A 23,220-nucleotide genomic window follows, 5' to 3' on the forward strand; every position below is an offset into this window, starting at 1 on the left:
CATGCATGATTGAGTTAATAGCATTTGGTTTCTTTGAAAGATCACTATTTCTTTGATTTTCCAAGTGTATATATGTCCCAGTCCTTAATGATACATTACACACAGATTTTATACACTGATGACTTATGTCTGTTTTTTAAGTGTTTAATTTTTAAACCACTCTTTCTCTGATGAGTGAGCTTTTTTAAAATTTTAAGTTTTTAGTTTTGAGGAAATGATATTATAAGGGACTCTGTCTTACGCTCTGAGGATCTCATGCTTCCAATATTCTGATTCATGATATGAAATACAGTATGTATCTATCATTTGATGAACAGCACACATGATGGTGGTTCAATAAGATTATAATGGAACTGAAAAATGACTATCGATTGTTTTTACTTTACCTCTTCTGTTTAGTTATGCTTAGATACGAAAATGTTGTGTTAATATTGTTTGCAATATTTAATACAGTAATGTGCTATATAGGTTTGCAACCTAAAAGTAATAGGTACACCATTTAGTCTAGGCAGGGAGAGAAGAATGTTTCATCTTGCTTGTGTAAGTATACTTTATTATGACTGGTCATACTAGGAAAAATCACAACACATTTGATAGACTGTATCTCATTGTTAATAAACACGACTATTCATAAAAGTGCTTACATCATTTGATGTTAAATGCATTGATACACATTATAATACCTTGTGAAAAAATATTGAGAGAAAATTTGGGATTGTGAAATTGAATATTTTGCTTTCTAGGTATTAAGATTACTAGAATCTTCATTTGCCAAAATGAAAATTGACACAGATAAAATTTAAAAATAATGAAATATAGTTTGAAGTTTGTGCAAATAAAATTTCCCCATTATTAAATACTGACATTACAGCAATTGCTTATTGGAAGAAAGTTCCATAAGTTAGTAAGATTATGTAAGCTATATTTATGTAGCTCTTGTGCATGTTTTGTGGATACTTAGATCTAGTTTAATTAGTTGTGGTAATAGAAATATTTAAAAACTCCAAGTGACTCTCAACTTAATCTTTTTTATGCAGTGGTTTATGTTGTTTTTAACAGAAATGTATAATGCTTATTTAGTAATGCTTTGAAAAATATGCATGGGTCTAATACTGACATTTCCATTATCTTTTTTTCTCTAAAAGGATGCCTGGATAAGTTTTTGCAGATTTGTTTTCTTTAATATTGAAAATTACAAGATTAATAACTTCTTGCTTTACTAGTGGCATATAATGACACTTTAAATATTTTCTTTCTTTTAGTATTGACATCTTTCTTTAATATGGCATTTTTCTGTTGGTGAAACTTTGTTTTTAAGCCAACATTGAAAGCATAGTTGCTTATTTGAAAGAAGACAATCTATATTCATACTGTAATAAATATAAAAAATAATGCTATTAATGTTGACTTTAGTTTTTTCTTCATTATGCAATGGATGGCGTCTAATCTGAATTATAAATCACAACAGTACCTTTAAAAAAATTCAGTAGACAGTTGAAAATACTGCACATTTGAAATAGTTTAAACCTAACAAAAATTCTCTAGGTAATTTTTTTAATATACATATACATATATGTATAAATATTTTCTTTTTTAGAAAAAGAGCAAACGGGGATCTAATAGGTCATATGATCAAAGTTTAAGTGATTCTTCCTCTCACTCTCAGGATAAACATCATGAGAAAGAGAAAAAAGTAAGTGGATTTGTTGTTGCTAATTATGTAGCACATCACTTAATAGATTTTTTTTTGCCTTTTTAGATAATTTTAATTAAGTTCTGAATAACTAAATGGAAACAATGAAATACAGAAATTTTTGGACTAATAAAGAGTATTAGAAGAGTAGGTTTAAAATAATGCCATATTTGTGAATATGGTTTTACCCATTGCAACTTAAAATTTAAAATGTAACTTGATTGAAAGCATGTGAGTGATTTCTTGCATGTGTCAACTGTGATCTTTTTGTGAAATCCTTCAACAGTATCAGTTTGTTTCTAGCTATCTTTATGATTTTTATCACATGTAAGTAGTTACCAGTGTTTCTTCTTTACAGTAGAAGAGTTTTCAGGTTATTACTATTTTTGACTAGTTTTTGTTTTTCAGTGGTTCTAATAATGGTTTTTGTTTTTTTTTTTTTAGTGGCCAAGTGTTAGACCATTGTTTGAAAATACTTTGTCTTTTAGTTAAAACACTAAAATCTTTCCTAAACACTAATCTGTCTTCATACTTAACCTGTTTCCTGCTTGAAACTTTGCCTACTTTAAAGGATATGCTTAGTATTTAGTAAACTAGAAATGAATACTGTAGAATTATTCATATCTTGAGTTTCAATTTTCTATGAATATATTGCTAGCATGCTAAAATGATACTAGGAATTACTTCAGTGGAAATGAAGATATAAAGGACATCTTCAAATAGAAAACAGTGTTCTTACCCAGCTGATAGGAACTAGTTTTGAATTAGTTTTTGCAAGTTATATTTAAGAGTAATATTTTCATATCTACAAATGCTTTTGGGAAATGCTATTGTGTAAGTTATTTAAGCATCCTTTATTTGCAGCTTATATTTGTAAATTTTTTCATTATACACATTATTTTTAAATTAAAAGTGCTTGAAATTAAATTTTCTATTATGAGTGAAATACCAAGTATAAATTTGATGCCCACGTTGAGGGTAGTCAACACACACACACACACACACACACACACACACACACACCCCTACCTTTTATATACATAAGGAGGGAGGGAGGTAAATACACACATATCTATACATATAACCTTCAATATTTGCATATATGTATGAAATTAAAAGATCATATAAATAGCAAGTACAGTATACATGTTTATCTTGACTTTGTTACTATGTGGTTTTATAATAACAATAGACATCTAGTTTGTATCTGTTGTTTGAATTGCTGATAAAGGCAATGTCAGGATTTGTTTCATTACAATTTTTATTCAAGCTTATAAAATCAAGAAGTAAAATTTCTTTAGGTAAGGAACATGAAGATTGACGCCAGAGGTCGCGCCGTTAATGATCTGTTATGCCATTTCTTGAGCATTCATTTATTTTAGAGGTGTTCCAGTATGATCATATTTGAATCTATATCCTATCATTTTAGTTGAAAGACAATTACTAAATGTAGTACAGTGTTGACTAAATACAGTATAGATTAGTGTACCCTCACTTATCAACCTTTCCAAGAAGCTTTTTGCTTTCTGAAAATATTTTGAAATGATTGTTGAATGTTAGATTTAAAAATACTTGTTTAGCTTTAGATTTCAGAGGTGTATAACTACTATGTGGATTTTATTCTTAGTATTTAGTAAACTTAGAACTCTGTTACCAAACGTAACTTTTTTGTATTTTATTATTGTTATTCTCATGATTATTAAATAATATTATTTGATACTAATCTTGGCTTGAACTTGGGGCTTGTCTCTGATTTTTCTTTCTTAAGGTTAGCCCTTTACCACTTGAGCCATATCTCTACTGGCTTTTTGGTGGTTCATTGGCAATAAAAGTCTGACAGACTTCCTGGCTGGACTAGCTTCAAACTACCTCAACTCTTCATTTCCTAAGTAGCTAGCATTACAAGTGTGGCCACTCTGTCCCAGTTTGTATTTTAGTCTTTTTTTTTTTTTTGGTTATGGTGCTTGAACTCCTTGAGCCACAGTGCCACTTCCCATTTTCCAGTGATTAATTGGCGATAAACAATCTCACGTTCTTTAGTGCCCAGGCTGGGGCTGGCTTTGAACCTCAATCCTCAAATCTCAGCCTCATGAGTAGCTAGGATTACTGGCATGAGCCACTGTGCCCAGCATTGTATTTTATTCTTTTTTTTTTTGCCAGTCCTGGGCTTGAACCCCTCAGGCCTGAGCACTGTCCTTGGATTTTCTCAAGGCTAGAGCTCTACTACTTGAGTCACAGCACCACTGGCAGCTTTTTTCTATGTATGTGATACTGAGGAATTGAACCGGATCTTCGTGCATGCTAGGCAAGCACTCTACCACTAGGCCAAACTCCCAGCCTGTATTTTATTCTTAAAAGAAAGCAAGAACAAGCAGTTTTTAATGGACAATGTAAACATAGCACAAATGAAATAAATACAAGTTTATTGTTAGACCTATATGCTTGTTTTGGGAATATTTGTTAGTGAGACCAAGTGACTATTAAATTGGATGTTAAGTGGTAGTATAGTTGAAAAGATGGAACGTTGTAGATTTCTTTTTCTGCTTCTCTTGGATACAATGGTTTAGCTGGCCTTGAAGTTGGGATCAAGATGTACCACCAGGCCTGGCTTTACATTTATTTAGTTGGTTGGTTGTCTGCCTGGCCGTGTGTGTGTGTGTGTGTGTGTGTGTGTGTGTGTGTGTGTGTGTGTGTGTGTGTGTGTGTGTGTGTGTGTATTTTGTGGGTCATGGGGCTTGAACTCTGGATACAATGGTTTAGGCTGGCCTTGAACTTGAGATCAAGATGTACCACCAGGCCTGGCTTTACATTTATTTAGTTGGTTGGTTGTCTGGCCGTGTGTGTGTGTGTGTGTGTGTGTGTGTGTGTGTGTGTGTGTGTGTGTGTGTGTGTGTGTGTGTGTGTGTATTTTGTGGGTCATGGGGCTTGAACTCTGGATACAATGGTTTAGGCTGGCCTTGAACTTGAGATCAAGATGTACCACCAGGCCTGGCTTTACATTTATTTAGTTGGTTGGTTGTCTGGCCGTGTGTGTGTGTGTGTGTGTGTGTGTGTGTGTGTGTGTGTGTGTGTTAATTTGTGGGTCATGGGGCTTGAACTCTGGGCCTCGGCACTGTCCCCAAGCTCTTTAGCTCAAGGCTACTGCCCTATCCTTGAGCCAATCCCCACTTCCCATTTTCTAGAAGTTAATTTTAAGAGTCTCATGGTCTTTAGTGCTTGGGCTGGTGTTGAACCTTGATCCTCAAATCTCAGCCTCCTGAGTAGCTATGATTATAGGTGTAAGCCACCATGCCCTGGCCTGGCTATTTTTTAAGCTTCCCCCCACCCCTCTTTCCCTCCCTCCCGAAAGAGGATCTTGCCATGTTTCAGGCCCTCAACCTTTGAGCTCAGTTCGTGTGATCCTTCTGTCTCAAATTTCTACCTGAGACTGCAGGTCTATGCTTCTATGCTTGTCTGTCTGGATGTTCTTTTTCTCTTTTCTCAAGATTTTTATATCAAGGGTAGGTGTGATCATGTATGCTATTCAGCACATGGGGGCTGAAGCAAGATTGAGAGCTTGAAGCCAGGAAGCAGTGGCTCATGCCTATAATCCTAGCTACTCAGGAGGCTGAGATCTGAGGATCAAGGTTCACAGCCAGCCGGGGCACAAAAGGACCTGAGACTCTTTATCTCCAATTTACCTCTAGAAAATGGGAAGTGGGGTTTGACCCAAGGGTAGGGTGGTAGCCTAGAGCTGAAGAGCTCAGGGACAGTGCCTAGGGCCAGTTCAAGCCCCATGACCCACCAAAAAAATAAAAGTTTGAGGCCAAACTGGCTACATTGTAAAACCCTGTTGCAGGAGGCCATTGTTAGCTTCTTTTTTTTTTTTTTTTTTTTTTTTTTTGCCAGTCCTGGGCTTGAGCTCAGGGCCTGAGCACTGTCCTTGGACTTTCTCAAGGCTAGAGCTCTACCACTTGAGCCTCAGCACCATTTCTGGCTTTTTTCTATGTATGTGGTACCAAGGAATCAAACCCGGGTCTTCATGCATGCTAGGCAAGCACTTTAACCACTAGGCCAAACTCCCAGCCCTGTTAGCTTCTTTCTAAGGCCACATCCAGATAAACAGGTGAGTTTTTAGTAAAGTTCTATTGTCAGGAACCATTGAAGGTAGAGATAAGATTCACATTTCATATGTGTGTACTTTTTAAGTAACAAACTTATAAAATAGCAATTTCTAGTTGAAATCACTAGGGATATATTTCAGTCCTCTCGTGTGTGTGTGTGTGTGTGTGCGCGCGTGCGTGCGTGTGTGTGCGTGTTCGTTCGCGTGTTCGTTCCTGGGGCTTGAACCCAGGCCTGAGTGCTTTCTCTAAGGCCCCCCCCCCCTTCCCCTAAGCATTCTACCGTTTAATCACAGCTCCACGTTCAGCTTTTTTGGGTACTTGTACTTAATTGGAGATAAGAGTTTCATGGACTTTACAGCTGGGGCTGGCTCTGAACTGAAATCCTCAACTCTCTGCCTTCTGAGTGGGTAGCATTTACAAGTATGAGCCACTGGCACCCAGCTTCCAGTGGTGTTTAATAAGGAAATTTTCTGTTTTCAAAGGACTCATTAAAAAAATTCTCTTCACAACTTGTAAAAAGGTTTAAAAGTACCTACCTCACTTCTGTCCCTTTCTTATTTGACATCTTTTAAAACTAAGAATTGAGTCTTTTTTTATAGAGAGGCTAAATGTCTTGTACAAGGTCAGTATTTACAGCTGGTAGAGAAAAATGGAATTACTTTGACATTTACATTTACTGTTTTGGTGTTTAAAGAAATTCTTTCATGGAATGGGATGTGCGAAGGGCTGGGGAATATAGAGGCATATCAGATGTCACAATATGTAGTATATTGAACAGCTTATAACTTCACAAAGGATTTTCTGTAGGCCAATTTGCAGGTCATTATTTAGAAATTAATGGTTATTATTTTATTGAGATAATCTTGTACTAGTTAATTTGGTCCTTAAGGTTATCTCTCTTACACTCATCAGTGCTAATTAATCTATTCTGTATCAAAGTATAATGCATGAATAACTTTATAGGCTGTTCATCATTAGTGTATTACATACACACACTGATTGTTATAGCTTACCAGTACAGTCCATGATTGGAAACTGCTGTTTGCTGCCATTGTGCATTGCCAAAGAGAAATATGTAGTGTATATTGTTACTCCAAGAAGCTTAAAATCTATAATTTGAAGTGTAGTTGCTGAGATATAATATTGCCTGTGTAGTTGTTTTTATGTTATTGGTTGTGAGGCTTGAACTCGGTGTGAGTGCTGTCCCTGAGTTTTTTTACTCAAGGCTAGTGCTCTGCCACTTGAGCAACAGCTCTACTTCTGGCTTTTTTGGTAGTTAATTGGAGATGAAAGTTTCACAGGCTATTACCTGGGCTGGCTTTGAACTGCAGTCTACAGATCTTAGCCTCCTTAGTAGCTAGGATTACAGGCATGAGCCACTCGTGTCTGACTGATTTCCTTGTAATGAAAGATATTTTTATATGATCACAATTAAGATATTGATATTGACAAATTGCTATTGTTACAGATTTTAATCTATTAGTCATATTCAAATATTAGCCCTGAATACTTTTTTTTTTTTTTGCCAGTCCTGGGTTTGAGCTCACGGTCTGAGCACTGTCCTTGGACTTTCTCAAGGCTAGAGCTCTACCACTTGAGCCTCAGCACCACTTCTGGCTTTTTTTTTTTTTTTTCTATATATGTGGTACCGAAGAATCGAACCTGGGTCTTCGTGCATGCTAGGCAAGCACTCTACCACTAGGCCAAACTCCTGGCCCTATGAATACTTTTTTTGGGGGGGTGGGAAGGGGTTCCGTCCCTCCCTCCCTCCCTCCCTGGCTTGCTTGCTTCCTGGCTGGCTTCCTTCCTTCCTTCCTTCCTTCCTTCCTTCCTTCCTTCCTTCCTTCCTTCCTTCCTTCTTTCTTTCCTTCCTTCTTTCCCCCGCTCTCCTTCCCCGCCTCTTCCTCTTACCCTTCTCCTTTCCCTTCCTCAAGTCCAGGGGCTTGAACTCAAGGCCTGGGCTCTGTCTTCCCTGAGCTTGTTTTTTTCTTCTCAAGGCTAGCTTTCTTCCCCTTCTGGCTTTTTTGGTTGTTAATTGGAGATATGAATTGCACGAAATTTCCAACTGGGGCTGTTTTTGTTTGAACTACGATACTTAGATCTCAGCCTCCTGAGTAGCTAGGATTATATGACATGAGCCACCAGGGAGGGAAAAGCTGAAATATAGTCTGTCTTTCTTTTCTTTTCTTTTCTTCTCTTCTTTCCTTTTCCTTTTCCTTTTTTTCCCTGATAGTGGGGCTTGAACTCTGGGCTTGGTGGCTATCCCTGAACTCTTCAGCTTAAGGCTAGCACTGGACCACTTGAGCCACAGTGCTACTTGTGGTTTTCTGGTAGTTAATTGGAGATAAGAGTCTCATGGACTTTTGTGCTTGGGTAGACTTTATACTGTGATCTTCAGATCTTGGCTTCTTGAGTAGCAAGGATTACAGGCTTATGCATTCATGCTGGCTATAACACATATTTTCTAAAAATGCGTATGAGTCTCAATGATATCCCCTACCCCCTTGGTTGAATGCTTTACAAAAATGTTAACAGTATATAATTTTTTTCCAATTTAACCTAAATGTTGATGACATATTAGCATTCTTACATTCTTTTACTGTTTGAATAGATCAGCCTACCTAGTAAGGGGCAGAGGTCTTTTAGACATGCCTTGTATTTAATCAAGTCTTCAACTAGAAATCTTAGCAACTTTTAGTGATTCTTAGCTTGTAATAAATACTGGTTGACAAAAGGAAATTTGTGATTTTATCATTCTACTGTAAGAGCTTCTTTTTCTAAAATAGTGAGAAAGGGGAGAGTCTACAGTGGAAATGAGCGAAGTGTTCAAGTAGAGGATATAAATGTATGTCCTTTGGAGTGATACGGATTGAAGAGATTGTGCAGTGGGTTGGGTTCAGAAACCAGGTAAAAGTTAGTAAACAAGAGAAGTGGGTTTAAGTGTAGAAAGAGTACTTAACTGTTGAAATCATAGCTATGGAGAAGAGGGCTACATGTGAGCAAGAAAATACTTTCCCTCTAATGCCTTGGAGAAGGAGGACAAAAATAATGTAGAATAGTTTACTAGGGTGGTGGAGCAGAGATATTGGATGTAGCTAGAACCTTCTGGGACATAATTCTAGGCAATTGGATGTGTTTCTTTTCCTTCATTTTCTTTCTTCCCTTCTCTCCTTTTCCTTCCTTTCCTCCTTATTTTCCTGTCCTTCCATCTTCCCTTCCTTCTCTTTCTTTCTGTGTGGGTATTGGGGCTTGAAGTTAATGCCACAAATTTTCTGTCCTAACTTACCTTTTTCCTTCTTAGCTGTCATTTTACCACTTGAGTAGGCTTCAGCATCCAGCTTTTCATTGGTTAATTGAAAATAAGCAACTCCTGGATTTTTTTCACCTCTGGGCTGATAACTGCAATCCTTAGATCTTAGTCTCCTTGGTAGCTAGCATTATAGATGTGCACTGCTTGCCAGTGCCTAGCTTTTAGTTATTTTTTGAAAAAAGAATTGTTAGTATTTCAAATTGCCAAGGAATTATAATTAAGTATTGCATGTATTAGTTATAGTTTAAATTAGATTTTCTGTTTATTTTTTAGAAATATAAAGAGAAGGACAAACACAAACAGAAACACAAGAAACAGCCAGAACCATCACCTGCGTTGGTTCCATCATTGACTGTTACTACAGAAAAAGTAAGTTTAAATATCATATTTTGTTTTATGTAGTGGTTAACGTTTTGACTTTCATTCCCAGTGTTCTAATCTCTAAATTTTCCCACATCTAAAAACATTGTGGATTTTCATTTCTTAGTACTTTATATCACCTTTTCATTCTATACGTGGTTCCCTTGCTTAATAGCCCAAACTGGAAACACTGTGATTAAGAATTTGGTCTCTGAAATGGACTTTATCCACTTGAAAACGTTATGACGTTTTGCTTTTTGAGTTTGTCTTGTTTTGCTCAAGTGGCATTTTCCATTTGTATTTACTTTCCTGCAAATGACATGATTTCATTTTTCTTAATATATGTATCTGTGTGTGTGTGTGTGTGTATATATATATATATATATCTCACATCTTTTTTATTCATAAATTGTTGGGCACTTGGCTGATTTCATTGTTTGGCTGTTGTGAACACTGCTATGGTAAACATAGGTATACAGATGTCTTTCTGGTAAATTGATTTGCTCTCCTTTGGATATATGCCCAATAATGGTATGAAATAGAGAGTACCTGTTCTTAGTGTTTTGAGGCATCTCCTGACTAGTGGTTATACTAGTTTACGTTCTCACCAATAGTAAATGGGAGTTCCTTTCCCCTCATGTCCTTGCCAGCTGCTTTTGATTGCCTACATAGTTGCCATTCTGTCTGGGACCAGATGAAATATTAATGGGATCTTAGTATGATTTTGATTTGCATTTCCTTTCTGGCTAAGGATGTTGAATACTTGCATTTCTTGTAAAAACTGTTCAGCGTGTTTGCCTATTCATTGAATCATGTAATCCTTGCTATTTACTATTTTTGAGTTCTTTATCTATTTCAGACATTAACCCTTTATTTGAATAACTCCCATTCCATTTTTGTGGTTTTGGTGATTGTTTCTTCTGTTGTGCAAAAAGGGTTTTGTTTTTTTTTTATAATATGGTCTCATTTGCATATGTTGAGCTACCTTTGAATCCCTGAAATGAAATCAACTTGATAATAGTGCATTTAAAAAAAAGTGTTGTTTAAATAATTACTTTTTTTTTTTTTTGGCCATTCCTGGGGCTTGATCTCAGGACATAAACTCTGCCTTTGGGCTTTCTTCAAGGATAGTGCTCCATCATTTGCGCCACAGTATCACTTCCGGCCTTTTCTGTGTATGTGGTACTGAAGAATCAAACTCAGGGCTTCATGCATGCTACATAAGCACTTTACCACTAGGCCATACCATTAGGTCCCTTTCCTGATTTTTTTAATGTTCATTAATGAATCTGGTTTATAATTATTTTTCTTTGTTACATCTCTGCCTGGTTTTGGAATGAATGCAGTACTTGTTTTATGCAAATAAATTCTGTAATATTCTTTAATAGTCTTGTTTCATGGAAGAGTTTGAGGAATATTGAATTCATTCTTCGAAAATCTGATGGAATTGGACCATAAATCCATGTAACCCTACTTATAGGGTTAGTATGTTTCCAAATTTCCTGGCATTCATTTTGTTAAACAGTACTTAAGTTGTTCAGAGAAGTTAGGCCTTTGGATTCCTTCCCTTAGTATGCTCTTCTTTAGACAGTTGGTGTATAAATGCATTGAGCTCTATGTATGTTATCATGCCTAGTTATAGTTTAGATCTAGCTTCTGCATATGAGAAAACACGTGCCATTTGTTTGAGCTTGGTGTACTTTTCATCATTTGTTCTAAGTTCATCCATTTCCCTGCAAATTACATAATATTCTCTTCCCCACCTCCCAAATCCTGGGCCTTGAGCTCAGGGTATGAGCACTGTCCTTGGGCTTTTTTAAGGCTAGATCTCTACAACTTGGGCCACAGCACCACTTTTGGGGGTTCCTATGTATGTGCTACAGAGTAATCAAATTCAGGGTTTCCTGCATGCTAGGAGAGCATTGTACCACTAGGCCACACTCTAAGCCCTGCACTCTATCTTTTGTAAAGTTTATTTAGCAGTTTCTTTTCTGGTACTCTGTTCATATTATCTTGGAATTTGTCCACAGTGTCTTACAGATCTGTTTCTTGATTTGATATGCCACTGCCATTGCTTAAACTGTGGGCATTAACTAACATTCTCCCTCTCTCCCTCTCTCTCCCTCTCTCTCCCTCTCTCTCTCCCTCCCTCCCTCCCTCCCTCCCTCTCCCTCTCTCCCTCCCTCTCCCTCCTTCCCTCCCTCCCTCCCTCTCTCTCCCTCCCTCTCCTTTTCCCCCTTTCATCCTCAACCCCCCCTCCCCCATTTTCCTTCCTTCATTCCTGGCCTGTACTCTACCACATGAGCCAGACTTCTACTTCTGTCTTTTTGCTGCTCAATTGGAGATAAAATTCTTTTGGATTTGTCTGCTGGACTGACTTTGAACTATTTTCAGATCTCAGACTCCTAAGTAGTTAGAATTACAGATTTTACCTTGTGTCTAACTTACTCCTTAACAATTTTATTAACCATTCTTGTTTTATTAAGCTCATCATTTCAGCTTCCTTTCTCTTGACTCTCACTTAAGTCCTTTATTGTAGCATTAATGGTTTTGGAGGAAATATGTTGCCTTGTTGATTTATCAGTTTCGCGATTATTTGCTAAGATTTACACATCTGGGCTCAGGAATTATGAAGGCTTCAGTCTGTATACTCTGAGTTGACAGTTTCTTGCACCTTTGTTGAATCAAGTTAATAGCTGAATGGATGATTGTTTATGAGTTGGGAGAGTGTCTCTTGGCTGACAGTAGTTGATTTCAGTGCTAGAAGCACTGTATGTGGGTCTGTCTCCACTCAGTTTGAGGAAGCTTGCTTGCAAAGGCTATTGCAAGTGACAGTAGCTTGTATTAGGTTCTAATGAAGACAAATTATTACTATAGCTTTGCTCTGTTAAGGTGAATATAGGGCCCAAAGTGTTTCTTTGTGTTCTAGGAAGATTTTTCTTAACTAGGAAGGCAATCGAGGGGATAATTCCATTGGGATATTCCTAGGTATTTGCTCATATGGTAGGGTTCTTAGCTTTTATGAGCAAAGGTAATGAGAAGGTAGGTGGAATGAAGTAACAGAAAAAAGAAAAAAGTTAGTTGTGGGTTGGTCTAAGGAGTGGTGGAGTGGTAGAGGTAACAAGGAGATAAGAATTATTTCCATACACAGAAATTTAAAAAACAGATAACACCAATGATTAAGGTGGGAAAAGTAGAAAAATATTAAAAAGAAAAGAGAAGCTGGGCGCAGTGGCTCACGTCTGTAATCCTAGCTACTCAGGAGGCTGAGGTCTGAAGATCGAGGTTCAAAGCTAGCCTGGGCACTAAACACTGTGAGACTCTTTTGAGACTCTTATCTCCAATTAACCACTAGAAAACTGGAACTAGGGCCGTAGCCTTGAGCTGAAGAGCTCAGGGACAGTGCCCAGGCCCAGAGTTCAAACCTCATGACCGACAAACAAAAATTGTCCAGGTAACATAGTTACCTAGGTGTGAATACTGTGGAAGATGTAAGGTGGTGGGGCAATAAGAAAGGAAAGAGCAAATTTGTAGATACAAGGATGTTATAAATGATCAGAGCCTGTGGGGAAAGGGATGGAACTGATTCAAAAGAGCATACTAAAAGACAGATAATTGCGTTTAGGCATGATGTTCTCAGATAAAAGTAAGTGGGAAAAGCAAAGTATATGATTAAATGAGAGAGGAGGGAAAGTGGGAGAAAAATGAGGGAAGGGTTAACAATGTTCTACAAGAAATTACTCATTGCCTTACATATGTCAATGTAACCCCTCTGTACATCACCTTGACAATAAAATTAAATTTAAAAAAAGAGTAAAGGAGAAGGATAAGTTTGTTAGCGTAAAAGTTAAAAGGTAAATGGCCTTCATCTGAAAGGGGAAAAACCATATAAACAAATACAATTTTCAGAACACTTGAGCCAATAAAGGAACAAAGATAGACTTCCACACAATATGAATTTTGGTTTATGTGTGTACATATGTGTAGTTATGTACAGACTTCTACAGGCTGCAAGTGGCTGCTTTATTTCTAGGTATGACGTCTTTGCTTCCCTCAGAAGACCTTACATGGGAGAAAGGCCTCAGAGTTAAACCAGATTCCTGATACTTCCACCTTTGGTTCATCAGGGAGTTCACAGGAAAGCATGGCATAGCTACCTCTATCTAAGACTGGATTGAACTTTTAGCTTTTTGGGTCGTGATAGTTTAACATCATATTGCATGCATGTGCCCAGTTTTTAACCCAGAGGACTGGGTATTGCATTCTGTGGTGACACTCATAGCTCAGGTCCAGGTGCCTGGGCTTTCGGCATGGTGAGTATTCTGAAACCTATTTCGTGATACTGCACTTTTAAACTTTTTGCTGTTCTCTGGTACCTGGTTTTCCTTTCTGTGTCTTTTGTGTCTTGTAAGAGATTTATGCCCATTCTATGGTAGACTGTCCCATGGTTTGTCAAATTTTAATTGCTTCTGGTTCCTGGACTCCCAAAGAGAAACTGTCTCAAGATTATGACTGTCACTAACTGAGATAAACAGAGACACTAAATATCTTAGTTCCTGCAGTATAGCCTCACAGCAGGCTAGTCTTCATCTCCTGAGTCCTTGGTTTGCAGGTTGGATCTGCTTTCCTCATAGCTGAACTTGGCGATCCCTCAAGTAGACCATCTGATTTTACTTACTGTTGCTTGTTGTCTTTTCAATTCCCTGCCCTCAGCCATGGGAGCTAAACTCTGGTTCCTGATTTCTTGTTTTATTTCTTCTGCTTTGATGGCTTCTCTGTAATTTCTAAGGTTCTTGTAGTTTCTTCTTCTTTTTTCTTTAAATTAAATTTCCCCCTGAAAATGTACTTGATTTCGTGTTACTGGATTCTTATTGTTCCTGGAGCAAAAATGGTCTTTGATGATGATCATTCTGATTGGAGTGATATAGGAGCTCAATGTTGTTTTGATTTGCATCTCCATAATGGCTGGGATTTTGAGCATTTATTTATGCATTTATTGGCTATATTTCTTGACTAAAATGCAACAGGAACAACTGTCTCCTTTGCCTAATTATTAATTGGATTCTTGATTATTCAGGGTCTTAGGTTTCAAAGTCCTTGTATATTCTGTTAATTAAGACTTCTTGTCAGATGGCAAAGGTCTTTTACTTTGTAGGATGTGTCCTTTTAGCTTAGGACTGCAATCTGAGGCCAACATGGGCAAAACATTACTAGCAAGAACCCATTGCAACATTGCTGGGTGGTAGGGATAGCATGCATCTACATGGAAGGGAAGGAATATGGGGATTGCAGTCAAGTACAAAGGCAAAAATAATGAGACTCTGAAAAACATCCAAAAGCTAATAGGGCAAGGTGTGGATGGAACACTTGTTTACCAAGCATGAGACCGTGAATTCAGATCATAGTACCACTAAAAGAAAAGCAGGAAATGAGCACTTTTGGTGTTTCTCTGTTGGTAAATGTGACTAATGTGTGCTATTAATTAATTCAATGTGACTCAAATATTAACTATGGGGCCAGGAGTTTGGCCTAGTGGTTAAAGTGCTTGCCTAGCATGCATGAAGACCTGGGTTCGATTCCTCGGTACCACATATAGGAAAAAGCCAGAAGTGGTGCTGAGGCTCAAGTGGTAGAGCTCTAGCCTTGAGAAAGTCCAAGGACAGTGCTCAGGCCCTGAGCTCAAGCCCAGGACTGGCAAAAAAAAAACCCAGAAAACAAAAAAAAAACCCAAATATTAACTATGAAGTTACACTTTCTTAAAAAATGATAGTAGGCATACATATGTAGCTCATTGTAAGAGAAAGTCTGTTTGGTTTCCCCAGAACCATTAAAAATTGAGTTATTACAGACTTAAAAAATTGTTTTTGCTTGATTTTTTTTTCCTTAGGTAGATCGTCTCTTCTAGAACTGAAACTTCTATATTTATTTTATATATTTTTTTTACCTATTATCAACCATCACCACCATTTATTATCTTTCTAGCCAAATGTAATCAGTTCTTTTTTCCTTTTATTTCCCTGTTGAATCAAAATGTCAGACTTACACAAGCACTAGCAACAACTCGATATCTGGATCATTGAAGCGCTTGGAAGATACCACAGCAAGATTTACAAATGCAAATTTCCAGGAAGTGTCTGCACACACTTCTAGTGGAAAAGATGTTTCAGAAGTTAGAGGATCTGAGGGCAAAGGCAAGAAATCTTCAGCTCACAACTCAGGTCAACGAGGAAGGAAGCCTGGCGGTGGAAGAAATCCAGGAACAACTGTGTCAGCAACTAGCCCCTTTCCACAAGGTATTAATTATGGTGTTTAGAGTACTTGTTCTGATGATGGTTTGTAGCAGTTAAAACCTTTAGCAGAATTTAGTTTTTATTTATAACTAACGGTCATTTTGGCTTATCTAATTACCTGATGTATTCACATTCCTTCAGTGATTTTGTTAATATTTCCTTAACTTTTCTCTGTCATGAGTTGTGTATGAATGTTAAAATTTAAGTTTAATGCTTAAGTAGTTGTGGAGAAAAGCTGTGACAGGTTGAGCAATATCTCTCTTTACTCTGTTGAATAGACACACCCCCACACACTCACTCTCACACACACACACTTTTCTGCCAGGGCTGGCATCGCGCCTTCATCTTCCAGGTCCCAGCCTCCCTGGAAGCTAGGATTGCTAGTGTGAGCCATTTGTGCTGGCTCTGTACAATGTTTCCTTTCTCTTTTTCTTCTTTTTTTTCCCCCCTTGCTGGTTCTGGGCGCTGTTCTGAGCGTCTTTGCTCAAGGCTAGTGCTCAGACACTTTAGTCACAGCTATTGCAGTTTTTTTCTGAGTCGTGTATTGGAGTCAGCAGCCTGCCTGGTTAGCTTTGAACTGCAGTTCAGATCTCATCCTTCTAAGTAGCTAGGATTATAGGTGTGAGCCACAGGTATCCTGCTGTAAGTTTTCAATCTGCCTTTCTTAATTTAACATTAAAATAGTTAAGATTTACATTTTGAGGGGCCGAGAGTTTGGCCTAGTGGTTAAAGTGCTTGCCTAGCATGCATGAAGACCCGGGTTCGATTCCTTGGTACCACATACATAGAAAAAGCTGGAAGTGGTGCTGAGGCTCAAGTGGTAGAGCTCTAGCCTTGAGAAAGTCCAAGGACAGTGCTCAGGCCCTGAGCTCAAACCCAGGACTGGCAAAAAAAAAAAGATTTACATTTTGAGTAGGTGAACAAGAACTAAACAAGTTTTAGGGAGTCTAGGTTTCAAATCAGTGTGTGTGTGTGTGAGTGTGAGTGTGGTGGGTCATGTGGCTGTCCCTGAGCTCTTCAACTCAAGGCCACCGTCCTACCCTTGAGCCAAGCCCCACTTCCAGTTTTCTAGAGGTTAATTGGAGATAAGAGTCTCAGGTCCTTTTGTGCCTGGGCTGGCTTTGAACCTTGATCCTCATGTCTCAGCCTCCTGAGTAGCTAGGATTACAGACTTGAGCCACTGTGCCTGGCTCAAATCATTGTTCATCAATAATACATTTATTATAAGGTAGAAGTTCAGAATAGAGTTTAGTCAGCATATTTTCTGCCAAACTGATGCAGTTAGCAGATGCTTAGTTAAAATTGAATTTTAGTAATATTTTATTCCTTATTAAGTAGTTAATCCTTTCTTCTTTTGGGGAGGGGTGTTGTTGGCCATGGGGCTTGAACTATGAGCCTGGACACTGTCCCTGAGCTCTTCTGCCCAAGGCTCTACCAACCCTACTCCTTGTGCCACAGTGCCACTTCTGGTTTTTTCTAGTGGTTAATTGGTAATAAAAGTCTCATTGACTTTAGTGCCCTGGCTGGCTTTGAACCTTGATCTTCAGATCTCAGCCTCCTGAGCAGCTAAGATTATAGGTTCGAGCCACCACACCGGCTTCTTTAATATTACTCATTTTATTACTGTGCTCCATCTACTGTTTAACTGAAATTGAGTTAAATGTTTGCTATGTTTTCCATGGCAAACCCTGCTTTACAGGAAACAAAGTAACAGCCTACTTTTCCAATACATAAGTATGATTGTTTTGTATAACTTTTTATTTATTTATTTATTTTTTTGCCAGTCCTGGGCTTCAGCTCAGGGCCTGAGCACTGTCCTTGGACTTTCTCAAGGCTAGAGCTCTACCACTTGAGCCTCAGCACCACTTCCAGCTTTTTTTCTATGTATGTGGTACCGAGGAATTGAACCCGGGTCTTCGCACATGCAAGGCAAGCACTCTACCACTAGGTCAAACTCCCGGCCCCTGTTTTGTATAACTTTTAACATGAACATAACTACTTTGAAAAACAGAACTGCTAGAACTATTGAAGGAAAATATTTAGTAAATAGCCAAGCACCAGTATGGCATTCCTGTAATCCTGTCTACCCAGGAGAATGAGATAGGAGGATTGCTGTTCAAAATCGGCATGGGCAGGAAAGCCCAAGAGACGGTTATCTCCAATTAAATACTAAAAGCTGGAAGTGGAGCTATCTATCGCTCAAGTGGTAGAACACTAACCTTGGAACAAAAAAACTCACAGATAGTGCTCAGGCCTTGAGGTCAAGCCCCAGGAAGTGTGCATATATATAAAAGAAATGCTATACATTCCCTTTTGCTCTTTGTTCCCTAAGGAGTAAGTAGGAAAAGATAATTCTCTTCTTTTTGCTATTGAAGCAAACATAACAAACATATCTAGAATCTAGCAGTTATCTATTATAGTTATTATATCTAAAATCAAGCAGCTTAGTAATTTGGGGCTGGAATATTTTCAAGAGCCAGTTTTGTGTGTATATGTGTGTGTGTGTATGTAGTCCTTATAGAACAAATAATTAGAAAATGAAATGTCAAGTTTACTATTTTACTTTACTAAAATTTACAGGTCTTGATTTTTAGCCCTCATTTTTGGTAGTACTGGGGACAGAAATTGAGCTTACTCGTCCCACTTGAGTCACACCCCAGTTGTAGATTGTTATTTAAATGTAACTTCATTCACATTTAGATGTAACTTCATTCACATTTAGAAGTGGTAGTAGAATTCAGTAACTATTTCTCCAAGGAAGCCCATCATTAAAACTAGAGTTTTAAGTTTGAGTGACTGAAATAGAAATACAAGGTACTGAATATAATTGGTTGCATTTTTTTTCTCCCATGGGAGGCAGTATGTGAAATTTTGAAAAAAAAAAAACATTTAAAGTAATGCAGATACTAAATATTTTAAGTCACTTGATAAATTACAGTGAGATCTTAATACTATATGTAAAAACAAAAATAGAGACAGGTGATGACAAATTGGACAAATATTCTGTAGTTGCTAATGACATAGCAAATTAATCCTTAAAATGGTTAATGTTATATGGGAATTGTCTTGAGATACAGAGAAGCCACATTCAGGAGCCTTTATTAGAAAGGCGGTGTGACAGCAGGCAGAAACGTGTCCCCAGAAAACACCGCGGCCTAAAATACACTTAAAATGGTTAGAAAACTGAGCCACAAGGGTAGTAAAGCAAAGAAAAAGCAGAAAAACATTTCCAACAAACCTGATCAGCTCTAATGGAACGCTGAAGAGGTCACCACGTTGACCTGAGGAGAGTCAGCAGACAGAAACATGGCACAAGATGGTGGCTGGGCTGGTGGGGGAGGGGACAGGGGGCAGGCTCACAGGGAGCTTCGCAATCTCACAAGATCAAGGCACAGGATTGGCAGGTCCAGTAGCCTATTGTCTAAGTCCCTGCCCCTGCCTCTAGGGTTCAGGCATACCTATCACCTGGGGGTGGGACTTCACCTTCCTCCCTTATGAGGACAAGATGGCACCAGTTAAAGCAGTTCCCTGTCATCCACCAGGTAGTATTCTTATTTCAATTTAATGTAAATGGCTTCTTAATACGTGTAGTTTCTGTTTAGACATAATCTTGAAAATTCCTGTGTATGTGGAAACAAGTTTTATAAATTAATACTAGCAATTGTACCCTTGAAAAGCCCTTGTTTTTGCCAGTCCCGGAACTTGAACTTAGGGCCTGAGCACTGTTCTTGGGCTTTCTCAAGGCTAGAGCTCTACCACTAGAGCCACAGCACCACTTCAAGCTTTTTATGTGTAGGTGCTGCTAAGGAATTGAGCCCAGGTCTTCGTGCATGCTAGGCAAGCACTCTACCACTAGGCCAAATTCCTGGCACCTCATATATATATATATATATATATATATATATATATATATATATATATCATATATATATATCCTCATATATATATATATATATTTTTTTTTTCCTAAAGAACTTGTTTCTAAGAGGTTAAAAGTCCAAACCTGTGACTTCATTTTAAAAGACAGTGGTCGCTCATGTTTGTAATCCTAGTTATTCAGGAGGCTAAGATCTGAGGATCATGGTTAAAGTAGCTGGGGCTGGAAAGTCCTAAGAGTCTTAGATAAATTCCTACCTCTCCCTTCCCCCACACCTCCCCCCCCCCCAGGGCAAAAAAAAGCTAGAAGTGGAGCTTTGGCTCAAGTGGTATGTAGAGGGCTGGAGTAAAAGAATCTCAGAAACTGTTCCAGTCTCTTGAGTTAAGCTCAAAAACAGATCCCCTCCAAAAAAAATCCCAAAACACCCCAAAACAAAAACCTTTGTAAACGCTGAGGTAGATTTATGTGTGATTTCTTGTGAATATGCAGTGCAACATATTTAACACTTGAAATTTCCTTTCTATTTCTACAAAATACTTTTGTTCACTGGTACTTTAGATAAAATGTGTAGTTTTTATCAACATACCATTTGGTTACATCATTTGGCATACATTAGGTGAGTTCATAAGGTGAGGTAGAAGATTAAATTTTGCTTCTTTTTACACAGTGTTAATTTTTGACTAGGTAAATGGAGCTGGAAGGTGTTGTGTCCCCTACCCCCACTTCCTGGGGCTTGAACTCGGGGGTCTGAGCATTCTTTATACACATCTATGGAAAATAAACTTGGAAACTATAACAGACCATATGACTTTTTTATCATATCCATATTTTATTTGGATAAGTTCAGAATAATAGCAATTGCTGATCTGTCTTAAACTAAAGTTGTGGTTCTTACTGTATATTGGGAACACATAATCAGTTCTCAGTATTTGAAGAAGATTGTTAGAGAATTAAAGTTTTGTCAGGTGTTACTGCATGTCTGTTGAAAAGGGGCTTTGCTACTCTTCAGTCCTTCCCTATGATACGCAGTGTTTTTGGGGAAGAACTGGGGAATACTGTGATAAAAGGTACGTTCGATCATACTTTATATCTTAATTTTATGACTAATAGCTTATAATTCAAGGGTAATCATGTACTAGCTGTAAAATGATGAGTGTTTTAAAAGATGATTTTAGAGATAACCTTGATTTCATAGTAACATTCTGTAATCCAGCTTTGTGAGACTGTGATATGTCATCAATTTTATAGTTGATCTTTCATTTTCTTTTCCAAGCCCACTTATTTTTGATGATTGTATCATGTTTACTTCTCATGGCACTTTTGCATCCAAAATTTTTTCTTTCCCTATCCCATTTTTGTTTTTTACTACAGGCAGTTTTTCAGGAACTCCAGGCAGTGTAAAGTCATCTTCTGGAAGCTCAGTACAGTCTCCCCAGGATTTCTTGAGCTTTACAGACTCAGAGCTGCGTAATGACAGTTACACTCACTCCCAGCAGTCGTCATCAACCAAAGATGTACATAAAGGAGAGTCTGGAAGCCAGGAAGGGGGGGTAAATAGTTTTAGTTCCTTAATTGGTCATCCTGTGACCTCAGCTGTTATTTCCCAGCCTAAAAGCTTTGAAAATTCACCTGCAGATTTGGGTAGCTCCAGCCTTCCTACAGCAGGATATAAGCGAGCTCAAACTTCTGGCATAGAAGAAGAAACTGTAAAAGAAAAGAAAAGAAAAGGAAATAAGCAAAGTAAGCATGGGCCTGGCAGACCCAAAGGGAACAAAACTCAAGAGAATGTTTCTCATCTCTCAGTTTCTTCTGCTTCACCAACATCATCTGTAGCATCAGCTGCAGGAAGCATAACAAGCTCTAGTCTTCAGAAATCTCCTACATTGCTCAGGAATGGAAGTTTACAGAGTCTTAGTGTTGGCTCATCTCCAGTTGGTTCAGGTAGGGATTTGCCCATTGTTCTTCACCCTCACCAGTATGTCCTTGCTCTACCCTGAATAGGTTTAAGCAGTCATGATAGTACTTAGTGATACTCAATTAGCACAACATTTCTTAATTTAAAATATTTCTTAATGAATAGTATAGTATTAGACAATTTTATGTTGAAATGTTCGGCACTTGTCTTTTATACAGTTTATTGGTCAACTGTTCATGATATACCTTGATCTCATTTCTTACATTTTTGTGTTACCTGCATAGTGTGTTTAACACCATGAGGATTCACATTTAAAATCTAAAAGTCACTGTTTTGGGGTTATTTCCTTCCCTCCCTCCATGCCTCCCTCTCTCCCCTTTTCCCTGATTTTCAGTTTTGGTTTTCATTTTTGAAATATTTTCATACATATTATATTTCCTGCACATTTTTTTCAGTGGGTATAAAATTACTTAAATTTATAAAATTCTATTTCAGGAGCTAAATTGTTTTTTAATCTGCCCAACATGGTGGCTCACACCTATAATCCTGGCTATTCAGGAGGCTGATATTTGAAGGTCAGAGTTCAAAGCCAGCCTGGGCACAAAAGGACCTGAGGCCGTTATCACTTCTAGAAAACTGGAAGGGGGACTTCACTCAAGGGGTAGGACGGTAGCATTGAGCTGAAGAGCTCAGGGACAGTGCCCAGGCTGAGTTCAAGCCCTATGACCCACAAAAAAAAAAAAAAAAATTGCTTTTAATTTAAATTAGGTTTTAATATATTTAATGATTTTGTCATTATTATAGTACAAATGAGTTTATATATGTTGTTTTTCACATCATTGGGATTTTTTGTATAGCCTGCAAGTTACAGTATGAGTATTTTCAATTAAAAAATTAATGAGAATGCATATTTTTAGGCAGGTGATTGATTTGAGCATCAGGATTTATGTATTAAATTACATCTTAGATACAAAAGCAGTGGGTTTTAGTAAATATTGATTGAAAATTTTCCTTCTGGTTTAAAAATTATATGTATATAAAAATCAGTTGTGAGAAATAGTAACTCTGTTAGCTTGATATGTGATAGGTTCTGTTAAGTTCTTAATATTTCATTTAGCAATTAGTTGTGCACAAAGTCATTGTTTGAGTCCATGACAGATGTGAGAATTGAGTGGCCAGGTGCTGTGGCATACAGTTGCTGTCAGTGCTACAGTATCTGATACAGTGTTCTGTGCTTGCCATCCCTAGCAGCATGGAAAAGCTTAAGTAGGAGGATCATAGCTCGTGGTCTCCTGGGCATAAATAAAATCTTACCTTCAAAATCAATGTTAAAAAGGGGTTGGAGGAGTGGCTTAAGGGGTAGACTGCCTGCCTAGCAAGCATGAGCTCCTGAGTTCATTACCTAATACTACCAAAAGAAAAACAAGAAGTACAGTCAATGTAAAGAAGATTTAATGCCTTGGTGATGGGGTTTGAGAAGTCAATAAGTTTAAGATATTGCAGCTTATGTGTGATGATGACTCAGGCCTGTAATTATAGCTATTCAGGAGGCTGAGTTCTGAGCATTGGTTCAAAGCTAGCCAGGGCAGGAAAGTCTATGAGACTTACCTCCAATTAATCACCAAAAAAGCTGGAAGTAGAACTGGGCTCAAGTGGTAGACCACTAGCCTTG

General features: G+C 37.9%; 1 protein-coding gene across 10 annotated transcripts in view; it reads left to right on the forward strand.

Moving 5' to 3' along the window:
• Window positions 1–23,220, forward strand: part of Mllt10 (MLLT10 histone lysine methyltransferase DOT1L cofactor) — a 121,473-nt gene that overhangs the window by 51,210 nt on the left and 47,043 nt on the right. For 7 of the 10 annotated variants that reach the window (XM_090319002.1, XM_090319000.1, XM_090319003.1 and 4 more), the window contains 4 exons: window positions 1,598–1,693; window positions 9,380–9,475; window positions 15,504–15,759; window positions 21,005–21,574. In XM_090319002.1, coding sequence (XP_090175128.1) covers window positions 1,598–1,693; window positions 9,380–9,475; window positions 15,504–15,759; window positions 21,005–21,574 — 1,018 coding nt within the window. The remainder of the gene's footprint in view (window positions 1–1,597; window positions 1,694–9,379; window positions 9,476–15,503; window positions 15,760–21,004; window positions 21,575–23,220) is intronic. The other 3 variants (XM_090319009.1, XM_090319010.1, XM_090319004.1) reach the window with 2 other exon arrangements.

This window comes from Megascapheus bottae, chromosome 26 (genome assembly GCF_031878675.1).
Source record: "Megascapheus bottae isolate mThoBot1 chromosome 26, mThoBot2.hap1, whole genome shotgun sequence".
NCBI lineage: Eukaryota > Metazoa > Chordata > Mammalia > Rodentia > Geomyidae > Megascapheus > Megascapheus bottae.